This window comes from Lingula anatina, chromosome 3 (assembly GCF_051362555.1).
Source record: "Lingula anatina isolate TDL-2025a chromosome 3, LinAna3.0, whole genome shotgun sequence".
In the NCBI taxonomy this organism is placed as follows: Eukaryota; Metazoa; Brachiopoda; class Lingulata; order Lingulida; family Lingulidae; genus Lingula; species Lingula anatina.
Genome location: NC_141769.1, coordinates 21,017,555 through 21,038,721, shown reverse-complemented (window position 1 = coordinate 21,038,721; position 21,167 = coordinate 21,017,555). Strand labels below are relative to the sequence as shown.

General features: G+C 34.7%; 2 protein-coding genes across 3 annotated transcripts in view; one reads left to right on the top strand and one right to left on the bottom strand.

The window, feature by feature from the left end:
- The first annotated feature begins 56 nt into the window (after nt 1-56).
- LOC106180568 (cyclin-I) lies at nt 57-7,912 on the top strand. Its single transcript, XM_013564584.2, has 7 exons — nt 57-256; nt 1,698-1,845; nt 2,835-2,969; nt 3,313-3,387; nt 4,150-4,290; nt 4,800-5,033; nt 5,195-7,912. Exons 2-7 carry the CDS (start codon nt 1,732-1,734, stop codon nt 5,465-5,467), a joined length of 972 nt encoding a protein of 323 aa, XP_013420038.1. The 5' UTR covers nt 57-256; nt 1,698-1,731; the 3' UTR covers nt 5,468-7,912.
- Nucleotides 7,913-8,241: 329 nt separating this feature from the next.
- LOC106180567 (neurobeachin) overlaps nt 8,242-21,167 on the bottom strand; it is an 86,844-nt gene continuing 73,918 nt past the window's right edge. For both annotated transcript variants that reach the window (XM_087008940.1, XM_087008941.1), the window contains 9 exons: nt 20,126-20,215; nt 18,781-18,955; nt 15,332-15,415; nt 14,090-14,245; nt 13,670-13,837; nt 13,251-13,355; nt 11,758-11,954; nt 11,034-11,185; nt 8,242-10,820 (listed from right to left, as the gene is read on the bottom strand). In XM_087008940.1, the coding sequence (XP_086865066.1) occupies nt 10,727-10,820; nt 11,034-11,185; nt 11,758-11,954; nt 13,251-13,355; nt 13,670-13,837; nt 14,090-14,245; nt 15,332-15,415; nt 18,781-18,955; nt 20,126-20,215 (1,221 nt within the window). In that variant the 3' untranslated portion in view covers nt 8,242-10,726. The remainder of the gene's footprint in view (nt 10,821-11,033; nt 11,186-11,757; nt 11,955-13,250; nt 13,356-13,669; nt 13,838-14,089; nt 14,246-15,331; nt 15,416-18,780; nt 18,956-20,125; nt 20,216-21,167) is intronic.

Genomic DNA, 21,167 nt, shown 5'->3' with positions numbered 1-21,167 from the left:
CTTCTTTTATCTTTATAATGAAAACGACCTTTTTGAGCGGAAGAATCTATTCAACAGCTGGCGACGCAACTTACGACGCCATTTTGTAAACACTTCCCATCACGAAAATTACCCCTTTAAAATTTCCCTACCATTTTGGAGGTTTTACAGGGAAAAGTCAAACATGGAAGCGACTAGATTGTAAAAAGTGACTGAAGACGCGTTTATGGCAAACTTAGTCGCCATTTTCCTTAATAGAGACCGTTTGAACGGGGAGGTAAGTAATACTAGTTTAACTAAGCAAGTTTGACAGGTTATAACTAAGTAGGTCAGAAATGACATTTCTCGACTTCTCTCTTTCTGTTTATGGTTATTCGATGTCTTTTTAATGACGAAAGAATGGTTATCTTTAAAATCATTTTGGATACTTTTGCAATATTCCCCCAACTGGTGAGAGTCTGTGGTTTTGATTTTCAGTGTTCATATATGTGGTGACTTTGATCAGGAAAGTCGGGCCTAAAATTAGAATTTAATGTAAATTGTAGGATCTATTTTGTTATATGAAAGGTATCAAAAAGATAAAGATTTAAGTCAATAAGACAGTTATATCAAAAGTTAAAACCTTGAATAACAGGAGCAAAGTATTCCATGTTACAGTGCAGCTTTCTTCAGGATTTGGGGTACAGGTACTAGTAGTCCATTTTGTGAATCTGTAATTTCATCATCAATTTTCAGGGATCCCATCCCATCAATTTCCTAAAAATTGCGTAAATTGTACAACCGTCTTTGAAAATATGGGCCATCTTTTGAGGCCAATGGCCATCCAAATCAGGAAGGGCAACTCTCTGGAGAAAGCCTTGCCGTGTTATGAAAAAGGAGCATATATGTCTGGTTTATATGCCCTGAATTATGGACACATGAATATGGAAAACTGACCTCATTTTATTTTTGTTATTTTATTTATTTTTTATTTTTTGGTAATTAATGCTGTTCTATGTCCAAGCTGATTAATATTAACAGTGTCATATCTATAGAATCGTACCTCTGACTCTTATCAGAAGACACATTTGCATATGTCAAGTCAAGTAACAACTGTGATAGATGTGTTACCTTCAACAAAAGATGTGACCATGTAAGACTAAAAGAATAAATACATTTAAACTTTGAAAGGGGAGGAGAAAATGGCATGAAAGGCTACATTTTTCGTGGAAATGACCTTGTCTCATGGACAATTCAATATTTTATTTTGAGGTCCTTATTTTTGTTTTATATCATTTTGGATCTCTCTTCCATGATTTAAATATTTATCTTTTAAGGAAACGATGCCTTTTTATGAACAGACTTGCTAGATATGTAGCCATCGCCTGTACTGTTGCTGTACACTTGTGACCACTATTTAAGAAAATATCTTTTTATTCTTTAAGTTACAGATATGATTCCTAAGTTTTAAATATAGTACCAGTTTAAAAAAAATAGTTTGATTAGATTGATTTGTATCTTTCAATATTTCTTTTAAGAATTTTGGCAGCAAATGCCAAGAGCTTATATAATATAAAATTTTTAGGGCCCAGAGTTTGTATATTGGGTTTGGGAGGACCAGTGCATTTATGTTCAAAAGTTAGTTTTGAGACTTGTCTTTTAGTTTTATTTTCAAAATTTCTTAATTTAAATGTGCCTTGCTTGGGGTCATTGAATTAATATTCATGTTTCTGCTGCAGTTTCTGAGGCCGAGGAGGTGTGTGGGTGTCCAGGATGAGACTTCATAGTGATATGGGCAGCATGCAGCTGTTGCACATGCTTGAGGAGGCCCTTCGCAAAGAAAGGAGCTATTGGAAGCCTAATACTGGCAGATCACAGCAGAAAAATGTAGGTATTGACAGAAGTTCAATTGTAAAAACAAATTAGTAAGAAGCATTGTACTGGTATCTGAAATGATGAAGCCATCAGAGTTTTTCTGTTGCAGGTGGAATACAATGGCTAGATTATTATGTCATCAGTTACCTGTGTGCACCTGTGACATTTATTGCCTTTTGAAAAACCAGTCTGATTGCATACTGTTTCTGGAAGCTATGCAGTTATTTGAGAAATTTTCATTTTTAATATATTGGGTTTTTAATTGTGAGACTTAGAATTGCTACGGGCATGAAGCAAAATTGTAGTTACATTTTATGAATGTCTGTGTTACGTAGAGTAGATGATTAAAAGTTGGTAGTGATTAATCTGTGAAGCATTATGTAATATTGCATCAAAATTAAAGAAAACTCTATTTTGGACACTGCCACCATAGTGACCATTTAAGGAAAATCATGACATTTACTATTTTTAAACTTCCAAAAAAGAAACAGAACTCAAGTACAGCTTGAGTTGGAAAACGGTTCTAATTAGTGTCTTTTTCTGGAAGTTATTCATTTTTTGTGAAATGTTCATTTTCACATCATGGCGTTTTCAAAGTGTGACTGAACTTCCATAGTCCTGAAGACTTTTGCTAGTCAAATTTTTTTAATATCCATGATACATTAATTATTTTATTCAAAAAGGTTGGTGATTATGCTGTTAAGCATTATGTTATATTGCATCAAAGTCCAAGAAAACCCTATTTTGGGCACAGTTGCCATAATGACCATTAAGAACAAAACTTATAATTCTCAAAATTTCAGAAAAGATTCATTGGACTAAAATACTGCTTCAGTTGGAAAATCAGCTTTTTTTCTGCTAAGTTTAGCAATTTTTTTTTCAGCATATATTGTGCATCATTTTTTTGCTTTTTGTCTGTGCATTTGACAACTTTAATGCCTTGATTTTAGTGGCATGCATTTTAATGAACATGTACATTTTAATGAACATATACATTTTAGGAAACAGAAGTTGTCCAAGAACAGCGAGATGAAATGGTGAGATGGTTAACAAAACTTAGTGATAAATTTCACTTCCATCCTGAAACATTTGCACTTGGTGTCAGTCTTTTGGATCGTTTTCTGCAGTGTGTGAAGGTAAGGGGATATTGTACACAATGGCCAAATTTTAATCTCTCCCCACACCAACTTAACTTGAACTGTTGTCAAACAAGAAAATAAATAAATAAATAAATAAATAAATAAAATGCTGGGTACAAATTTAAAAAGCATGTCAAATGTTAGCTCCCAAAAAGTTCCTTCTGTGTGACATAAATCTTACATCTTGTACCTCATAATACCTTACTGACATTCTGGTCCCATACCATCCTACTCTACTTGAACTTTATACATGCTATGTTATTGTGGACATATTGGCTTTTCTTGTACACACACAAAAAAAAATAGAAAGATAATTAGCTTGAACATTTCTTGATTCTAGGCCCGCCCCAAGTATGCTCAGTGTATAGCTGTTAGCTGTTTGTATTTAGCTGCCAAAACTTTGGAGGAAGACGAGGTAAGGATACACTCCAAGGAAAACTAGGATGGGAAAAAGAGTATTTTGGAAAACTGAAGTTTGTGAGGATGTGGTGCTTGTTACTGCCTGTTAAGTAACTATAAAGCAGGAAGAGAAATTTTGGAGAACTTTTGTGAAAAAGAGTAATTCCCCCTGTAGCATAATTACATGTTATGTCCTCTCATATAGTGTATTCAGAACGGCACACTAACAGATCCAAAGATCAAATATGGCCGACCCACTTGAATGCCTGTTGTGTAATCCTCACGCGGAATCTGTTCAGTGTCTAATTGGAGAAACAGATAGCAAGCTTTTTTAGTGGGTCGCCATATTTGATCCACAGATCTGTTAGTCCAATGTTCTGAATGCGCTCACAGTGGACCAGAGATAAATCCAGATGAAAAGAAGAATGTGTAAGGATAGGCAAGAATGCTTATACCCCCTTTACACTGGACGGCGTCCTTTCTGCATCCTTTCTGCGACCATGAAATTTGGCATCGCTGTGGTCTTAATAAGGAGGCACGAGCATTGATTTTGTATCAGAATGAATGCTCTATGATCGGCCAGTTGTCGGCACCTAAAGTATTATACTTCTTTAACTCTCAAATGGGGCCGTACTGCTGGACGCAGAAAGGAAGCCATCCAGTGTAAAGGGGGCTTTATTAAGTCAGCGCTAAGATCAAAATAGAATTACGTATTCCATTTATCTTGCTCAGTTTTAATGATTTTATTACCCTGGACATGTTAATGGTGATCTTACAGGTAATTCCTGGTTCCTTGGACTATGTGGTGGACAGTCAAAGTGGCTGCACTGTGGCTGAGGTCCTACGTATGGAGAGGATTATACTGGACAAACTACACTGGGATTTGCTGACAGTTACAGCCATTGATTTCCTGCACATAGTAAGAGGACTTGTATTCTTTATTAGTTTAACTCCCGCATAATTTATACATATGCATATTTCTTTTGATCTTTAATCGTTTGTGTTTCTCGCTTCCTCCATCTTTTTGTGTCTTTGATAACTGCAGTACCTTGGAATACTTACTTAAAGGGTATTGTAAGGGTTTTTTATCACCCAAATACCGTAAATGAGTTTTTTTCCTGCATCTAATTATTCAGTAATGAATCTATTTTTGTGCTGATTAAAAACAATAAAATTAATCTTAACGTGACCTTGAATTTGACCTTTGGCCTTCTTTTCGCCATTGAATGCACTTTACAAATTTTCTATCCCTTATTATATTTATCATTAATATTGCTTGGTGGTTCCATAATAACAAATTATAAGCTTGTTATAAGTAGTGTGGTTGGTTGTGGCATAAATTATTATTCTATGTAATATATGTTCCAATTTTGTTGTCTGCTTTCCTGTTTATTTCACCCTTTACTCATGGTAATATTATTTTCTTAGTTCCATGCATTGTTGTTGACCAAACACCCATATCTGCTGAACAACCTGATGCAGATGACCCCCTCACGTCAGCTGTCCTTGATGACCCAGAAACTGAAACATTGCCTGGCTCAGCACCAACTGCTGGCCTTCAAGCCATCAACACTAGCACTGGCCCTGGTCAGCCTGGAACTGGAACTGTTTGCCACCAACAACTGGCTGCCAGTGACAGTCAGGATGCAACAGTTAGTCAAGGTAAGATATTCTCAGTGAGGTCCAGGGGGGTTTTGTTTTATTTCTTTTTTAAAAGTAATCTAAAAATTGCATGCTTAATTACTTGTACTTATTTACATTTTTCTCCTAACTTCAAAGAAAAATGAATTCATTGTTGCATCTTTGTTCTATTTCTTCTTCAGGTTGATAACGTCCACCTTATTCGTTGTCGTGAAATCATCTCCCGTCATCTGGCCTCCAGTCGGCACATCAACACAGTCTATATCTACTCCACATTAAAGGACAAAGCCACCAAGCGCAAAGTGGACCAACTAGAGGATGAGGAAGATGTGTCTGAGAGCATCAAGAGACTGTACAATGAAGAAGGTGAAAACAGTTTGGGTCATTGTGGAAGTGAGTTCAGACAAGAACTAGATGAGAACTCTTCTCCTCTTCAAGCTGTTTCTGTTAAGTAACCAATGGTAATGGCACTAAGAAGAAAAACAAAGAGTTGGCATGCAAAGATAACAATAGTTCCTCATCTTAGTGATTAGGATTTACTTAGTTCATGTAGGGAAACTGTGATGTTAAGTAAGTATACTGTGGAAAAAAGGTGTATGAATGTATTTTGTATGGATGCACTGTTATTATTTCTATTTTAATGCCTTTCTTATTTTATGGTGTTTTAAGTGAACTTACTAAGCTTATCTTTTTGCTGTACCACACTTGAGATTATTGTCTATTTTGTCTAATGAATGTAGTTTATGGTAAATGAAAAAGGTTGTGTGAGGAATTGAAAATGTGGATGTGACATAAAGAATGTGCTGTATTTAAACAGAAATTGAAAGAGATGTCATTATAGTGTAGCGTATGTTGTCATCAAGTGAATGTTTGCTTCCTACAGCTAGAACAGCAAAGATTGGTAGTAATTGAAAAGAGCATTTTCAGAATAACATGTAACATTTAGTGAAGTGAACCGGGTGCAGTAGCTTGATCTGCACTTCAGTGCAGTTTTTTCATCTCATTTATTCTTAGTTTTATCTTGGTCTTATTAGAATGCAGCAGACAGATAATTGGTAATATTGCATAGGGTTTGAACAAGGGTGACATTTTCCTAGATATTTATTTATGTAGTACAGCTTGATGACCTTGGTGTCTTTCCATGTCATTTGGCCTACTGGGGTACTACGCCATAGAAGATATGGGTCAAGTGTCCTGGTAGAGCAAACGATTTGGGCACTGGTGACGACTTTCTACAGTGTGTAAACAGCAGTGTGGAAAAATATCCCCTGCTTTTCTCCTTCTGTGAGAGGCTGTAAACTAAGATATCTTGCCTGGAAGTTCTGTAGAATTCCTCTTTGTCATTTGTAAATTTGAATTCTGCAGAACTGTTTCATTTAATAACTCGTTCTACTGGAACAGTCAAGATCATTTTAACTTAACATTTGTATATACTTAAACCAACCGCGTCTGTTTTAGCTCTTCATTTTATATGTATAATACCCTGAGATTGAAAGGTTTAGATAATCATATAGTATGTCTGTGAGAGGTTGGAAAAAGGAAAAAAAAAGATCAAAAGTCACAAAATAATACTGCAAAAAAGTCCTTATTTTATGTTCAATTGTATTTAGCATAATGTAATCCACAGTACTCAATTATTTTTGTCATTCATTCTCATTATTCCATCTTTTTGTTACAACATTTAAGTGAAAATTATTTACCTTATATCTTTAATATTGCTGGTAACACATCTGTTTTTAACTTGAACTTTTAAATGAATGGTTGAAAGAGTACAGTTTTTCTGTTCTGAAGAACAATGGGACAAGACTGTAGTAATATATTTCATGAAAAAAAACTTTGTGATTGTATTGTGTCCAAGCCAGAATTGGGTCTGTGTGCTAGAGTATATAGGTGCTAACTTCTGAATTGAGTGCTACACTGGACAGTTAATTGATAACCATGCTTTTAGCCACTGAATTTTACTGTTCTTTATTTGAATACATTTGCAGATGTGTTACTAGCTGTAGATTTGATAATGTGTTCTGCCTGTACTTGTCCTAGTTGAATGTAATTGTACTGAAAATGCATATGCTGTATATTTACTCAACAACACAGTTTCCTTTGTCAAAAACTGGAAGTGAAAGAACCATTCAAGACACAATGACTGACAGTGTTACAAAGTAGTTAAGTCAAATTATATTTGTAGGTTTCTTAAGATCTTTTTTTCATAAGTAAAGCAGTGGAGCAAAGTGTTTGTGCATATGGATATGTGTATATATACACATATTGCACAGATACTGCTCAGAGCCTTGTATCAAGGTATCTCCCAGGTAAACTCCACACTCTGTATCTGTCACTGCCATACAGAAGACTGGGTAGCTTTGGTTGTTGAGAGTCTCAACAGTGACAAGGTGTATATACAGAGAAGATTGGGTCCAACAGATAGACCTGTGGGGTTCATGAGTAGGTACATCAAGATTTCTCAGGAAAATTTTCTTTAAATTTGCAAATAGCCACTGACTGCAATTTTCAGTACCACCTTTTGGAAACCTACATTATTTTTTAAAATTGTTATTTATTTCATTTTTAAAACAATCTTTTATGGACTTTTCACTTTTCCACTTGGAAAAAAGGACTTTTAAGTGCTTTGTGGCCAATAGTGACTGTGTGTCCAAAGTGGAAGTGTTCATATCCAGTGTTTATGGTAGGTGGGAGAGTTTCACTGGCTGGACCTCTCAGCCTAACAGTAATACAGAACTTCCAGAGTACATGTGGCTTATTTCATTTTTATGGACTTCAGTACCAAGTCTTGAGACATGGAACAGATTGCACATGGTTACTGCAATTGGAAATATCTTTACAGAGATCATATTGAGTTCAACTTTATGTCCCATTCAGAAATTAAAGTCTTAGAAGCAAAATAGGTTGTTGTTCTGTTTTAGATTTCGAATAATGAAAGTCTTCTCTTTTGTGCCCAGATTAATAAATAATTATGCCCTGGTGTTGTATGGGGTACTGGTACTCCACGGTCACCTTTTTGCCAAATGATTCCAACTCCCAAGGCACTTTTTATGGTGATACGGAACCCTCTTCATTTTAAAACAAATTGTGAAGTATCGGGAGGAAAAAAAAAATGGCAGAGAGGTCCATGTTAGGTGTCGTGCCAGGCCCTCTGTCTGTCTGTCCTCAGAGATCTGACATAAAAAAAAAAGGTGACACATTCGGAAATATTAAAAAAACAATTCTCATGAAGTATGACAAACATTTATTCAAAGCCAAAAGATACCACATTTTTATATGAATCCTAAAGCTCATATATATATATATATATACTATATATCCCAGTTCCACTTACAAATTGTTAATCGCATACACCTGATCCCTAAAGCAATATGCAGTATACTAGGCTGAATTGTATGACATGCTATCATTTTTCTTTAAACGGTGTCCCTGAATGGTAATAAAAATACTAAGGTTCCCCACTTCAATATATTTTTACCAATTCTTACATATCCACAGGATTGACTTCAACCAACATGTCAAAGTGCAACAGATTTCAAGATGAATGACATTGCATACATGAACAATTAGTAGTATAGTGGCAAAAAAGCTCATTTTGAATTGAAATTGCTGCAATTAGTCTGACAATTATTTTCACATAAACATTTCTAGCAGCTGAAAGTTCATTAACCATTTATAGGTGACATTTCACAAATATGCACAGCATTAAAAAAACATCTACTCTATCTAAGGCTACTTTACTTGAAACTAATACCCTTTGGGTTGCCTGGAATGTTAATATATACCAACTTCTAGCCATGCTTGTGGCAATGCCTCAATATCTTCCTGTGACAATATCACCCTTTCTTCCGATGATTTAAAAAAAAAAAAATTCATATATTAGATTTCCTATAAATGAATGCATACTTGGTTGACCAACATCACAGAAATGTACTACTAGGATCCATTCTACATCCTTTATAAGAGATGTGGAGACAATGTCTTGGGGCACATCAAGATTTATGTCTTCAATAAGGACAGTGTTTAGAACATTGAAAAACATGTCCTAGCGTTTCTTAAATCATAAATTACAAAATACAACATTTGGTTTAACCATCACAAGGCTATAACAGCAGAAATAATTTATATGTCATCCCAAAAACATTGTCAAGAGAAATATTAGTATCCTAAGTATAAGCAATGTTATCACAGGTGTTTCTTCCTTTGCCGCATTGAACAATGTACACCAAAACATTTGTAATAGAACTTTAGGAAAGGCTCTACAGGCTCCAACAAGATACAAAGGCAATAGGCAGTGTACTGCTCAGGAAGGCCATGGTCGGAACAGGTTCAACAAAAACCTTTGCAAGACTTCACTACATTTTTTTTTCAAAATTTATTTAGTGGCTTTGTTGAGCAAATTGTGGATTCAGTTTTAAAACCAGCTTGATCATAAGATTTCTACGCAAATTTTTATACTTAGTTTTTGGATAAATATTTGTGATGTTAGCTACATTAGCGCCAAATCACACTTATGTAAAATAAATTTACTGGGGCGCTTTAATTGATGAGCATGATCATATAATTTTTATAAGCATTCTATATTATTTTGCTTTTTGGCATTTATATTAGTAATATTCCTTTTTTTGTTGGCTGTCTGTATATTGCCAGTTTTGCAGTCTAGTTTTAACTATCAAGAACAATATCAATATCAAGATATTGAGTTCAACAAGGCATTGAACTAAGCAGCAAATAAATTTAAACAAGAAAATATGGGAAGTGCAGTTAACTTATGTTACTGTACATAAATACACTCTTGAATATTTGGCCACCATTACAGTGACACCTATGGACATGTTCAATCATAATTCAGATTAATATGACAAAGAAGCCTCGTCAGGGTTTATAAGGTTTGTTATCTAAGTTTGCTTCTACTGAAATGCACAACCTTTATTTCATACACAAATGTAACTACTGCTCAATGCTTTTTCATTTCAAAGAGGAATATCAGAAAAAGATGCATGATTATAATGGACAGATTACTGACCATTAGTAATAACTGCAAACTCTGACTGCACTACAACTTCTTGGGAAACAACATGGCAGTATCAGAAGTCCCAAGTACCACTTGGTTCTTATAAACAGGTTTCACTTAAAGAGATAACATCAAAGTGTTTACACTCGATTAAAAAAATTACAATTTCCAATAAATGTGGTCCCCTTGTTTACAGTAGAAAAGCTCACAGCATTTGCCAAAATGCACGTTTTCTTCAATCATGATATGCTGCATGATAATAGTGTGGTTAGAAAGCACAGTGACATCAGTTAGACTGCATTACATTGCCAATCAATCATTGCTCAATCATTTTTGTGTAACTCTCACCTAATCGTGATCAACAAATGCACCACACTGATGAAAGATTGCACAATGGCATTATCTAAAGTCTTCTGTAAAAGGGAAAATTGAAAAGAATATCAACAAGCATTTTACATGCTTTTCTCCATACATATGTTCTCCCAATTTTCATAGGTGTCACAACATAATAATAATAATAATAATATTAATAATAAATCCTGTCTTTATGTTTTCCCATGATAGTAAACTGGAACTATTTGACCTTTTGTTATTTCTCTATTAAGACAATGCAGTATAGGTACTGTAAGTGCAGGAAGTTAACTATTGCAAACCAAGGATGAGCACTACAGCTGCCACCGTCTCTCAGCCTCATGGCGACCTATCCATATCTATCCTGGAACTCGTGATGCCATTTATTGAAGTCAATGTTGAAGACCACTATGCAGCCTGTGCCCATGCCGGCCATCAGGTACCTGGAAAAGTGAACAAAAAACACTAACAACCAGGTCTTTAAGTTAGTTATTAATCAGACAGGTAAAATGTTCTGTGCTTTAAAGAGTGAAGCTAGACTTGAGGGTGGGAGTTACACAAAAACTGCTTTCAAGTTAACCTTTCATTATCAAAAACCACAAATATATCCTCTCAAACACGGGAAAGCAGGGTTATTTCAGCTTCAGCATGCTTACTTCTGGTCATGTGACAGAGCCAGGGAACAGATCTTGCTGTCACACTGGGGGTAGGAGTAGAGGATGTTCAAGTCATGTGTACGCCAAATGTCCACCACACCCCTTTCTCCTGCTGTCAGGAGGTACTGGCCATCACGACTCAAGATCATGTGCTGCAAAATATAAAGGCGTTGAAATTGTTGCACCTGCCACCATTCAATGGTCATATGAGGCAAAACTTTCGATGATCAGAAACAAATACTTTGTAGACATTGCACCTGACCTTCCTCATAGACCCACACAATAAACACTATTTCTTACTACAGACAAAAAATGTAGAGAAATTTCTACTTAATAAAATGTTCTGCCTTTGTGAACTCTGTCAATTGTTAACTTGCAAGAGAAATGTATATGTTCAAAGTTGACAAAAAGAGTTTTTACCCATCTGCTGTCTCTCATTTTAACAACAACAAAAAATATGCAACTATATGTTTAGCAACTATATTGTTACCCGATACTTTATACATTTAACCTGAATAACAACCCAATTTTTGTCATGTGAATTTTAAATTGTATATCAAGGGCTGAATAAACTCTTATGTTATTTTGTCACAAATGTATTTAGGCCTTAACATAGAAAAAATTTAGTAAAATATTACCTAGCTTTTTTGCAGTTAATGTAATGTTTAAAACATTTATATATCTAACACATAAAAGCAATGAGATCCACCCTCACTGGACTTACCCAAAGGTTATCACTGTGTTCTGAATGTCTTAGGAACTTTCCACTAAGACTGAAGAGACAGACATTTCCCTTGTCATAGTTAACGATGATGTAGCCTTCCCTGGTTATGCTGAGCATCTTGGGAGAAATGCAGGACTTTGGCGGCTCCAGTGACCTCAGCAGGTCGCCATTGGTGGTGTGCACTAGACAGGGGCCATCTACAGGACAACAGGAAAGAAAAGATGTCTTTTAAGAAAGAGCTACCCTTTGGCAAAATAAATGAGCATAATTTGTATTCGTAACTAGCAAAGCTATCAAATGGTGAGCATTTCCCCCACCATGCCTCCCATTGTTCATAACTGAACCCCAACACTCCTTGTCATCCATAAATCTCTCATATTGTAAACTAAACTGTCAAAATTTCATCATATCCCTTGAATATAGACCAAGTTATTACAAATAACCCAAAACATGGTTTTTTATTTCCATTCTCTTCATTAAATAATTTTTTGGTTAATTTTTCCTGTAAATGCCTCAAATTTGAACTCGGGTGATCTTTGCCCTTAGACTCACTTTAATTTCAATATTACAGAATAATATATAATATTAAAACAATCTTTGAGCTAATTTCAATATTACAGAATAATATATAATATTAAAACAATCTTTGAGCAAAATAAATGAGCATAACTTGTATTCACAGCTAGCAAATCTAGCCAATGATGAGCATTTCCTTCCCCTGCCCCCATTATTCATAAATGGACTCAAATACCCCTACAGCACTTGTGCCTTCCATAAATCTCTCTTTGTATAAAAAACTGCCAAATCTCACCAAACCCCTTTCATAAAGGAAAAAGTTATAAGAAATAATCATAAAGCATTAATCTTGACTTACATTCTCTTAAAAGATAACTTCATTGGTTTATTTTTCCTGAAAATGCCTCAAATTTGACCCCTGGTGACCTGTGACTTTACTTGAGTACAGGACATTCAATATTACAAAGCTCCCTTCAATGATTTCTTTAGACCTATAATTCAGCTGAACAATGCTACAAAAATCATTGCTTTATCTTATCTTATCTTATCTTCATAATATGGATGTGTTCCTTTCCTTACCCTCATTTTTAGATGCGGCCAATTGAGCAACAGGGTGTTATATACGTAATGACCATTTTTTATAATGAAAGCTACCGATTTGAAACTGATTCTTGATTAAATGAGCTTTCACCTGATAACAGTGAACCTTTGGTCAACCACCTGGTGCAGGTGGACCCCTCTACCTGATGGACTATTAGTGACCATCAACTAACTTCCATAGACTATTTTTATGTGGCTCCCCATCATGCAAGCAAATTCTTTTGCTTAGATGCATGTCTATCAACTCTTCAAGAATGGAAGTAAGAATGGTGCAACCATTTAAATAAGCAATGCACCATGTAAAAAAACAGTTTGCTGTCATGTTATTTTATTCCTATTACTTTAAAAGAAATGAAATTAAACAGCCCATCACTTGCCTTTTGATCCACTGATTACAAGTCCCAGTTCTGTGGACACTGCCACACAGGTCACTTCTGTGTGGTGACCGGTCAGTGTGGCTTTGGGAGTAGGATGGGCAATACCTGACAAAGCGGGGATAGCAATACATGTAAATTAAATTAAGAAAAGTGTGTGTGTGTGTGTGTGTGTGTGTGTGTGTGTGAGAGAGAGAGAGAGAGAGAGACCAAAACTGGTTATACGTACATTTGCAGCATAAAAATTTGATCAATTATGTGATCCAATTGTTAATATTTTTTAATAATTTAATAGATGTTTTACCTGTGTACTTTTACTAACCTCATGAGGGTCATGGGAAGATAAATTTTAAGATAAAGATGTTTATCATGTTTTTACCTTCAATAAATTAAGTTAAATAAATAAATCCTTGTATGCTTACTTCCATTGTCTCCCAGAATGGCAGCATTTTTAGAGCTCCAGTGCCAGACCATGATGGTACAGTCCTTGGCTCCAGTGACAATATAACAGTCCTGGTTGATGCTGCACTCCGAGCGACTGATACAGGTGACAACGTCAAAGTGACCAAATACAACCTGTTGGATTTTGGCTGAAATATTAAGACTAATATGAAATATTGTTGCCAAACTCATACTGCAGTAAAGTAACCATACACAAACACACTTAATCCATTTTATATAAAATCATTTCACAGCTTAGTTCCATTACTTAAAACCACATAAATAATTATATAAGAAGCAAAAGCTATGAAAAAACCTACTCTATTCACAGCACCCCAAATTTCGACTATAACATAAAAATACCAAGAAAAACTCAATATATGCATGACAAAAAAGTTTACCAGTGTCCGAATGAAAGACCCTGAAGCTTTTGTCCCAGAATTGTGTGGCAAAGATGTACTTGTTGTCCACTGTGGTCACAAATGTGAAGTGGTGTGGCTTGAGACGCTCATCAAAGTTATCGCCCAAGTTTCTGCGATTCCCTGCACTATGTTGGACTGAAAATGACCAGTATACCAGTGTCCAGCTATACATACTGGTTCAGTATGTACTAATGTACAGAACTACATACAGTATGTACTACTGTACAGGGATACATACAGTATGTACTAATGTACAGAGATACAGCAGAATGCACAAAGATACATACCATATGTTCAAGTGAACAGATATACATACAGTACATACTAGTGTACAGGGATACATACAGTATGTACTTGTGTACAGAGATAAATGTAGTATGTACTAATGTACAGATCCTTATACTAAATAGATATATACTGGGCACAGCACATACTAGTATATAGTATATATATATATATATATATATATATATATATATATATATATATATATATATATATATATATATATATATAGTAAAGTACAGTTGTATAGTTTATGAATGGGGATGTTACTGGGGTTTGCCCTTTTTCAACCTTCTATACATTTCAAATTATTACATTTTCAAGGTAAATTATAAATAATATTCCAATAAAATATTTCAAACTAGTAGATGACAAAATCATATCAACATTTGAAAGTAAAAACAGAGCAGTAAAATTAAAATTTCAGAAAAAGTATTGTAAATTTTAACCCGACTCCATCTTTGGCATGCAATGGGTATTTTGACTTTGTTTGTAGACTAGAACTGGACATGTATAATGAGTCCAAGATTGGAATATGTTCACTGCATGGATTGTCCAACAACCCAATAAAGTGTGGCTATTTTGTGCCTATTTCAACTTTACAACTGCCCCATGTATGACATATGATCTTATATTATTCAATTTCAGGGCTTCTTGTTCATTGTAGTAAACTAAAGCAACAGAGTTCTAAATTGGATGCAATATATTACTATAAACAAATCCATGTCATTTGTCCAATCTCTACAGAAGCTGCACTTTCTAGAGTGTCACTCCCTGCAACCTCAAAGTATTTTCCAAATGTGACATAATTACCTGTCATACCCTTTACACAATAATTAAAATCAATGTTATACTGTGTATCTAACAAGTATAGTAGCAACCTTGACTTGGCTAGGAATGCATGCCTGACTTAGGTTGTGTGCAAATCTCATTTACCTAATGCCTGATCCATAAGGAGTGGGAGGCTGGGCATGCTCTCCTGCTTCTCCCCAAGACTGGGCTGTTGGGCAGTGGGAGGAGCTATAAATCAAAAGAAGCACTTGACAACATTCATGTTAAAGCAACTGAGGAGAAACAACAGAACTAAGCACAAGATAAGACAAAACATGCTCACTCTGATCACCAAGGCTAATTGAGGACTATGGAAAAGATTGGTTGTGCTGGAAGTTGTGATGTTGAAAGGTGTAAGAAGTGAAGATTTTAAGCAGGAGCTACATGGGATCTGAGACATGAATGCAAGAAAAAGTGTTTTTTATCAAGTTCTGTGGTAAGTCAAGGGATTTATCCATTCCCCATTAGTGGGTAAAATCTTGACTTATCACAGAGGTAAATAAAAAACTCTTTTCTTTGCACTCACATCTCACTTCCCGAGTGCCTCCAGCCTGAAATGTTCAGTTCCTAAACCATTTGACATCACAACTGCCACAATCTATCTTTTCAATAGTCCTTTATTTCCTTCCAAACTTTTTTTTACCCCAAAGCTCTCTGTAGCAGTTCTGTCTTGTACATAATGCTGACACATCATGTTGAGGAACTGCAACAGGTAACCATGGAGCAGTCAGTGGCGGTCAGTCTTGTCATTTAATAATAAGGTTTACAGAGTTGCCCATGCCAAAATACATGCTGCATTCATGTAGTTACTGCAAAAATCTCTATGTACATGTAGACCCACCAATCCTCAGCACAGAAAAGATCTATAACAAGGCAGCAAAGCTGTCAAATGTACAGACAAAAAGCAGGAAATAACTATGCACAAAATAGGCTACTGTCAATTCTGATGCAAAAGTACATTATGTTAAACTGCAAATTCAACATCAAATCTTAATTATGCTCAACAGGTAATACCAATGTAAGTAAAATGTGTAACAAGCATAAGGCTTCAGGCCCATGGGAGTTCAAGTTCGCATTTTGAAAATGTATAACTTCCAGAAAAAGAAGCCAATTAAACTGTTTTTCCAACTCAGGCTGCATTTTTAGTCCTGTAATTCTTTTTTGAAAGTTTGGCAATCTTAAGTAACATGGTTTTCCCATAATGGTCATCATGGCAGCAGCACCCAAAATTGTGTTTTCTTCTATTCTGATGCAATATTACATAATGGTTAACAGCATAATGACTGTCAATTTTTAATAATAAAATATACGTATCATGTATTTTCAGAAAATGTGACTAGCATGGGTATTCAAGCCCATGGAACTTCAAAGTCACACCTTGAAAATGCCAATATGTGAAAAATTAAAGTTTCACAAAAAAAACTGTTTAACTAGCAGTAAGAATTACCAAACAGATTGCATTGCCTACTGAAGCTGTATTTTAGTCCCAGGTTTCTTTCCTGTAAGTTTGAGAACAAAAAGTGACATGGTTTTTCTGAAATGGTCATCATGGGAGCAGTGCCCAAAATATGTTTTTTTTCAAATTTTGATGCAATATTACATAATGTTTGACAGCATAATGACCATCAATTTTTAATAATAAAATATTAGTATTATGGATATTCAGAAAATGTGACTAGCAGAGGTCTTCAGGCACATGGAACTTCAAAGTCAAAACTTGAAAATACCAAAATGTAAACAAGACAGCACTGTTCTGAAATGTTTTTTTCCCCATTTTTAACAATTTTAACATAAAACAAAATTAACAGTTTACTGCCATTTTTATATGATCAACTAAGAAAATTGATGAGATGGGAAAAAATATCAATAGAGCAGTGTTAAATGTCCAACTTCTTCCATTCTGAGATTCTGAACATAGTGAATGATTGAATCTGACAAACTGCAATGATATGAATTTATTTCCATTTTTGACACTTTATTACACAAAACACGATAACAAGTTTACCATAATTTTTACATAATCAACTAACAATATTGTAAAGATGCAGGAAATGTCAAACAAACACTTTTACGTATCTTATTAGTTCAATAATGAGACTGTTAACATGCCTAAGAATTGAATCTCAGGAAATGTGAAAAAACAGCATAACTTCTTAAATAATGGCCCGATTATGCTGATTTTCAAACTCAACCTGCGTTTTAGTAAGATTGTCCACTCCTGTGAGTTTAATGACAATTGGCCTAACGGTTTTCCTTAAAATGTGTTTACAGGGTTGTATATATGCTGAAAAGTGAAAAAACAGCATAACTTCTACTATAATGGCCCGATCATGCTGATTTTCGAACTTGACCTGCGTTTTATGAATATTCATCAGCTCTGTAAATATAAAAGCAAAAAATAAAACTGTGTTCCACTTATCGTGTTTACAAGGAAAGTGCACGGCATCGGCATCGGCATCGGCATCGGCATCACCATCGGCGACGACGGCGACGACAGACGCAGGTGATGGCAATATGTACAGACACATCTGTGTCTGTACATAAAAATTGGATGTTAACATCTGTGAGATGATATAAAATAGATGATACAATTAATGCACGTATAATAAGTTCAAATGCCAGCTCCTAGGTACAGCATGTCCTGACAGTATGATTCCTATTTTTTAAGGGAAAACAACTCTTCATTTTGGAGGGAAAAGTGCCATAAAATTTCTGGTGTAAACACCTATGTTCCCATACTTTCCAGTGATTAATAAATCAGTTCTGACATTCAAAGTTAATCAATTTTTTAAAGTGTGTTCGCCGGAGGAAAGCCATCTATGAAGGTACATGTGTTCCGATGGCAAGCACAGATTTCAAAATTATTGTGATAACTGCAGTTCTGGTGGAATAATGAAATTTATGGTATTTCCATGTGTTGTTTACAATGTATTTATTGTGGAATTTTGAATCTCATATGAAGTGTTGTTATCCCTTTAATTCTCAGTTTTATTAACTTGCTGAATCCTACAGCAGGTAAACTGAATACAATATAAACCCTCGCCCAGCACTGATATATCCAGGACAGCCATCACATGACTGCTAGTTGTATTTAAGCACCACCATACAGATAGCTAAAGGTAACTTTTATATGATGCATCTTTGGATTTGAATCTTGCCTAGGCAAGGCTTTGTCTTTGGCACCTTGTTTAAGCACATACAGTAGCAAATCTGCCTAAATGAGATCCCAACAGGAATCTTGACCAGGCTAAATCACAATTGGCATCTCATCTAGGCAAATTGACTATCTGCCTGTATTTGAATCTTGACAGTGACATATTGTTTAATAATTTAAAAAAATGACAGTTAGGCATGCAAATGCACAGCACCATTATCTATAAAGCAACAATAATAAAACATAACTTGGTGCGGTCTGAACATAAAAATCCCCTCTCTCCCCACCCCCCTCACAAAATGGACAATGTTTTGATCAGTCATAAGTACATAAAAGCTCAAGAAATGGATGACATATAGAAGATGTCCCAAGTTTTGACAGACAGATAATTCTAGTATACCTGGATTATTGTTCCACTTATTTATGGAGAAGTTATGGTTACTTGCAATGGTGACCACAGCTGGGTTCGGAATGAAGGGGTGTGTGTTGGCCGTGAGATGAACCACAGGAGAGTTGGACAGAAATTTCATGATCATACACACATCATCCAAATTGTTTGAAAACATCATTGGTGTCTGGAAATAATAATAAAGACATTAAAATTAAAATAATATTGAGGAATGATACTAACTGAGACCAAGATAGCAAAAGTGGCACATACGTACACAGTTATTACCATAAAGGTATCCCATCTGGGATTTTCCAGCCAAATCCAATTTTCCCTGGAAAAAGTAATTGTCTCCTACTCACAAATCATTGCTAGATCTGTCCCTGCACTCTGATTTTATATTCATACCATTTTAATTAAATAATCATGTCCTATATGACTAACTAACTGAATAGTAATCAAATTTTCTACATGTTTATGTAGATAATTAAAAATTTGTGGCGATTATGCTGTTAAACTTTAGGTAATATTGCATCAAAAATGACAAAAAACCTACTTAATGAACTGCCACCACAAACATTATGACAAGAAAACTGTGTTACTTATTATTTTGTAACTTACAAGAATGATTCTTAGGATTAACATACAGCTCATATTGGAAACCCAGCTTGTTTGGATTATCATTTTTTTCTTAAATTTATGCATTTTTTTTGTGTAATTTTCATTTATCTCATTCTGGCATTTTCAAAGTGTGAACTTTAACTCTCATGGGCCTGAAGCCTTCTGTTGACATTTTCAAATGCAGATCGTATATTTTAAGCAAAATCATTGAAAAAAACATTATATGGCAAAATATATTGTAGATGAAAAGTTCATTCAAAAAAGAAATTCATTAAAGGGATAATAACTCTTCGCATGAGATCTATATTTCACAATAAAAACATTGTGAACAACTCATAGAAATATTATATATTCTGTTTTACCACAAAAATCGGCAGTTATAGCTATTATTCTGATATGTGAGATTGTCTTTGGACCACCTGACCTCCATTGATAATCTTAAGAGATTATAACAAAAAACCAAACTATTTAGAAAAAAACCAGGGACTAACTTTGAATGTTAAAATGGATTAATAAACCATTGGTAAGTATGTTGTTTACTCCAGGAAAATTCATTTTTTGGCCAAAACGAAGAGTTATTATCCCTTTAATTTTCATTGCATCCAAACTTAAATGTGCTTGAAAATGATGCACACTATATTTTGGTATTCATGAGAAAATTGGTTAAAATTTCTTGGAAAATCATCACTTCTTCTAAAAAACCAGGATAGTTAACAAGATATTCAAAGAAACTTACCACATGCATAGCAGAGCTTCTGGGAGGATGAGGCTCAGTGAGAAGCTGTGATGGGGTCTGACCAAAACTTCTGATCTGGTTTTCTATGGCCTAGAATAAAATGGAATGAATATTTTTCATAAAACTATATAAACAAATGATCTAAGAAACAAAAGTAAGAAAGATGATAGTCTAAATGTGGATGGAATGTAAAAGGCAGCTCATTAAAATCTTCAGAACTATTAAATTTAACTAAAAATGATCTTTTTTTTTCTACTTTAAAAACGTGCATCTTTCTTAAAATTTACTTCTCATATAAGAAAGTACCATTGAAAGCCGTTACTTGAACTACATTGAGGTAACTTATTAACTTGACACCAGTTTCCAGCTTGAGCTGGTATTCTGTCATCCACATCCTTTGTCCTTTTCCATCTTCTTCATACTCTTGTACAAATGAGCAGGGCTATATTTCATCTTCGAATTCTACATGTATGACTTTAGGAGATATTTCTACAATGACCTAGGGCTTTCAATGCAGTATTACACTGTTTTGATTGCTTATCTCTGCTAAAGGATATTGTTAAAGGATATTGTTTATTATCATCCAGATACCAAAAATGAGTTTTTTCTTGCATCTAATTATTCAGTAATGCATCTATCTTTGTGCTGATTTAAATAATGAAAAAACTCTCGAAAATATAAAATATCAGTGTTTATATTTTTTTTGTTGCAATAAATAAGCATAGGCAACTCAAAGCTTAAAGTGTTTATTTAATTCCTTTCTATTTTGAGGTGAGATAGCAATTGGTATGGGGCATAAATTCATCCCTGAACAAGATTTTATCATGAAAATTGGCATAGTGGACTGCAAGTGTATGAGTTACAATCCCGTGCCAGCATTTTGTTTTAAATGTTTTTGTTATGGATTTATGAGCCCGTAATTACAGATTTTCATTAAGCAAAGGCTTTATCAACAATTAAATCTGAACTAAGACTTATAAGAAAAATTGTTGGCAGGGTTTCGGAGTGCTAAATGCTGTTATGAAATTGGTGTTGAAATGGT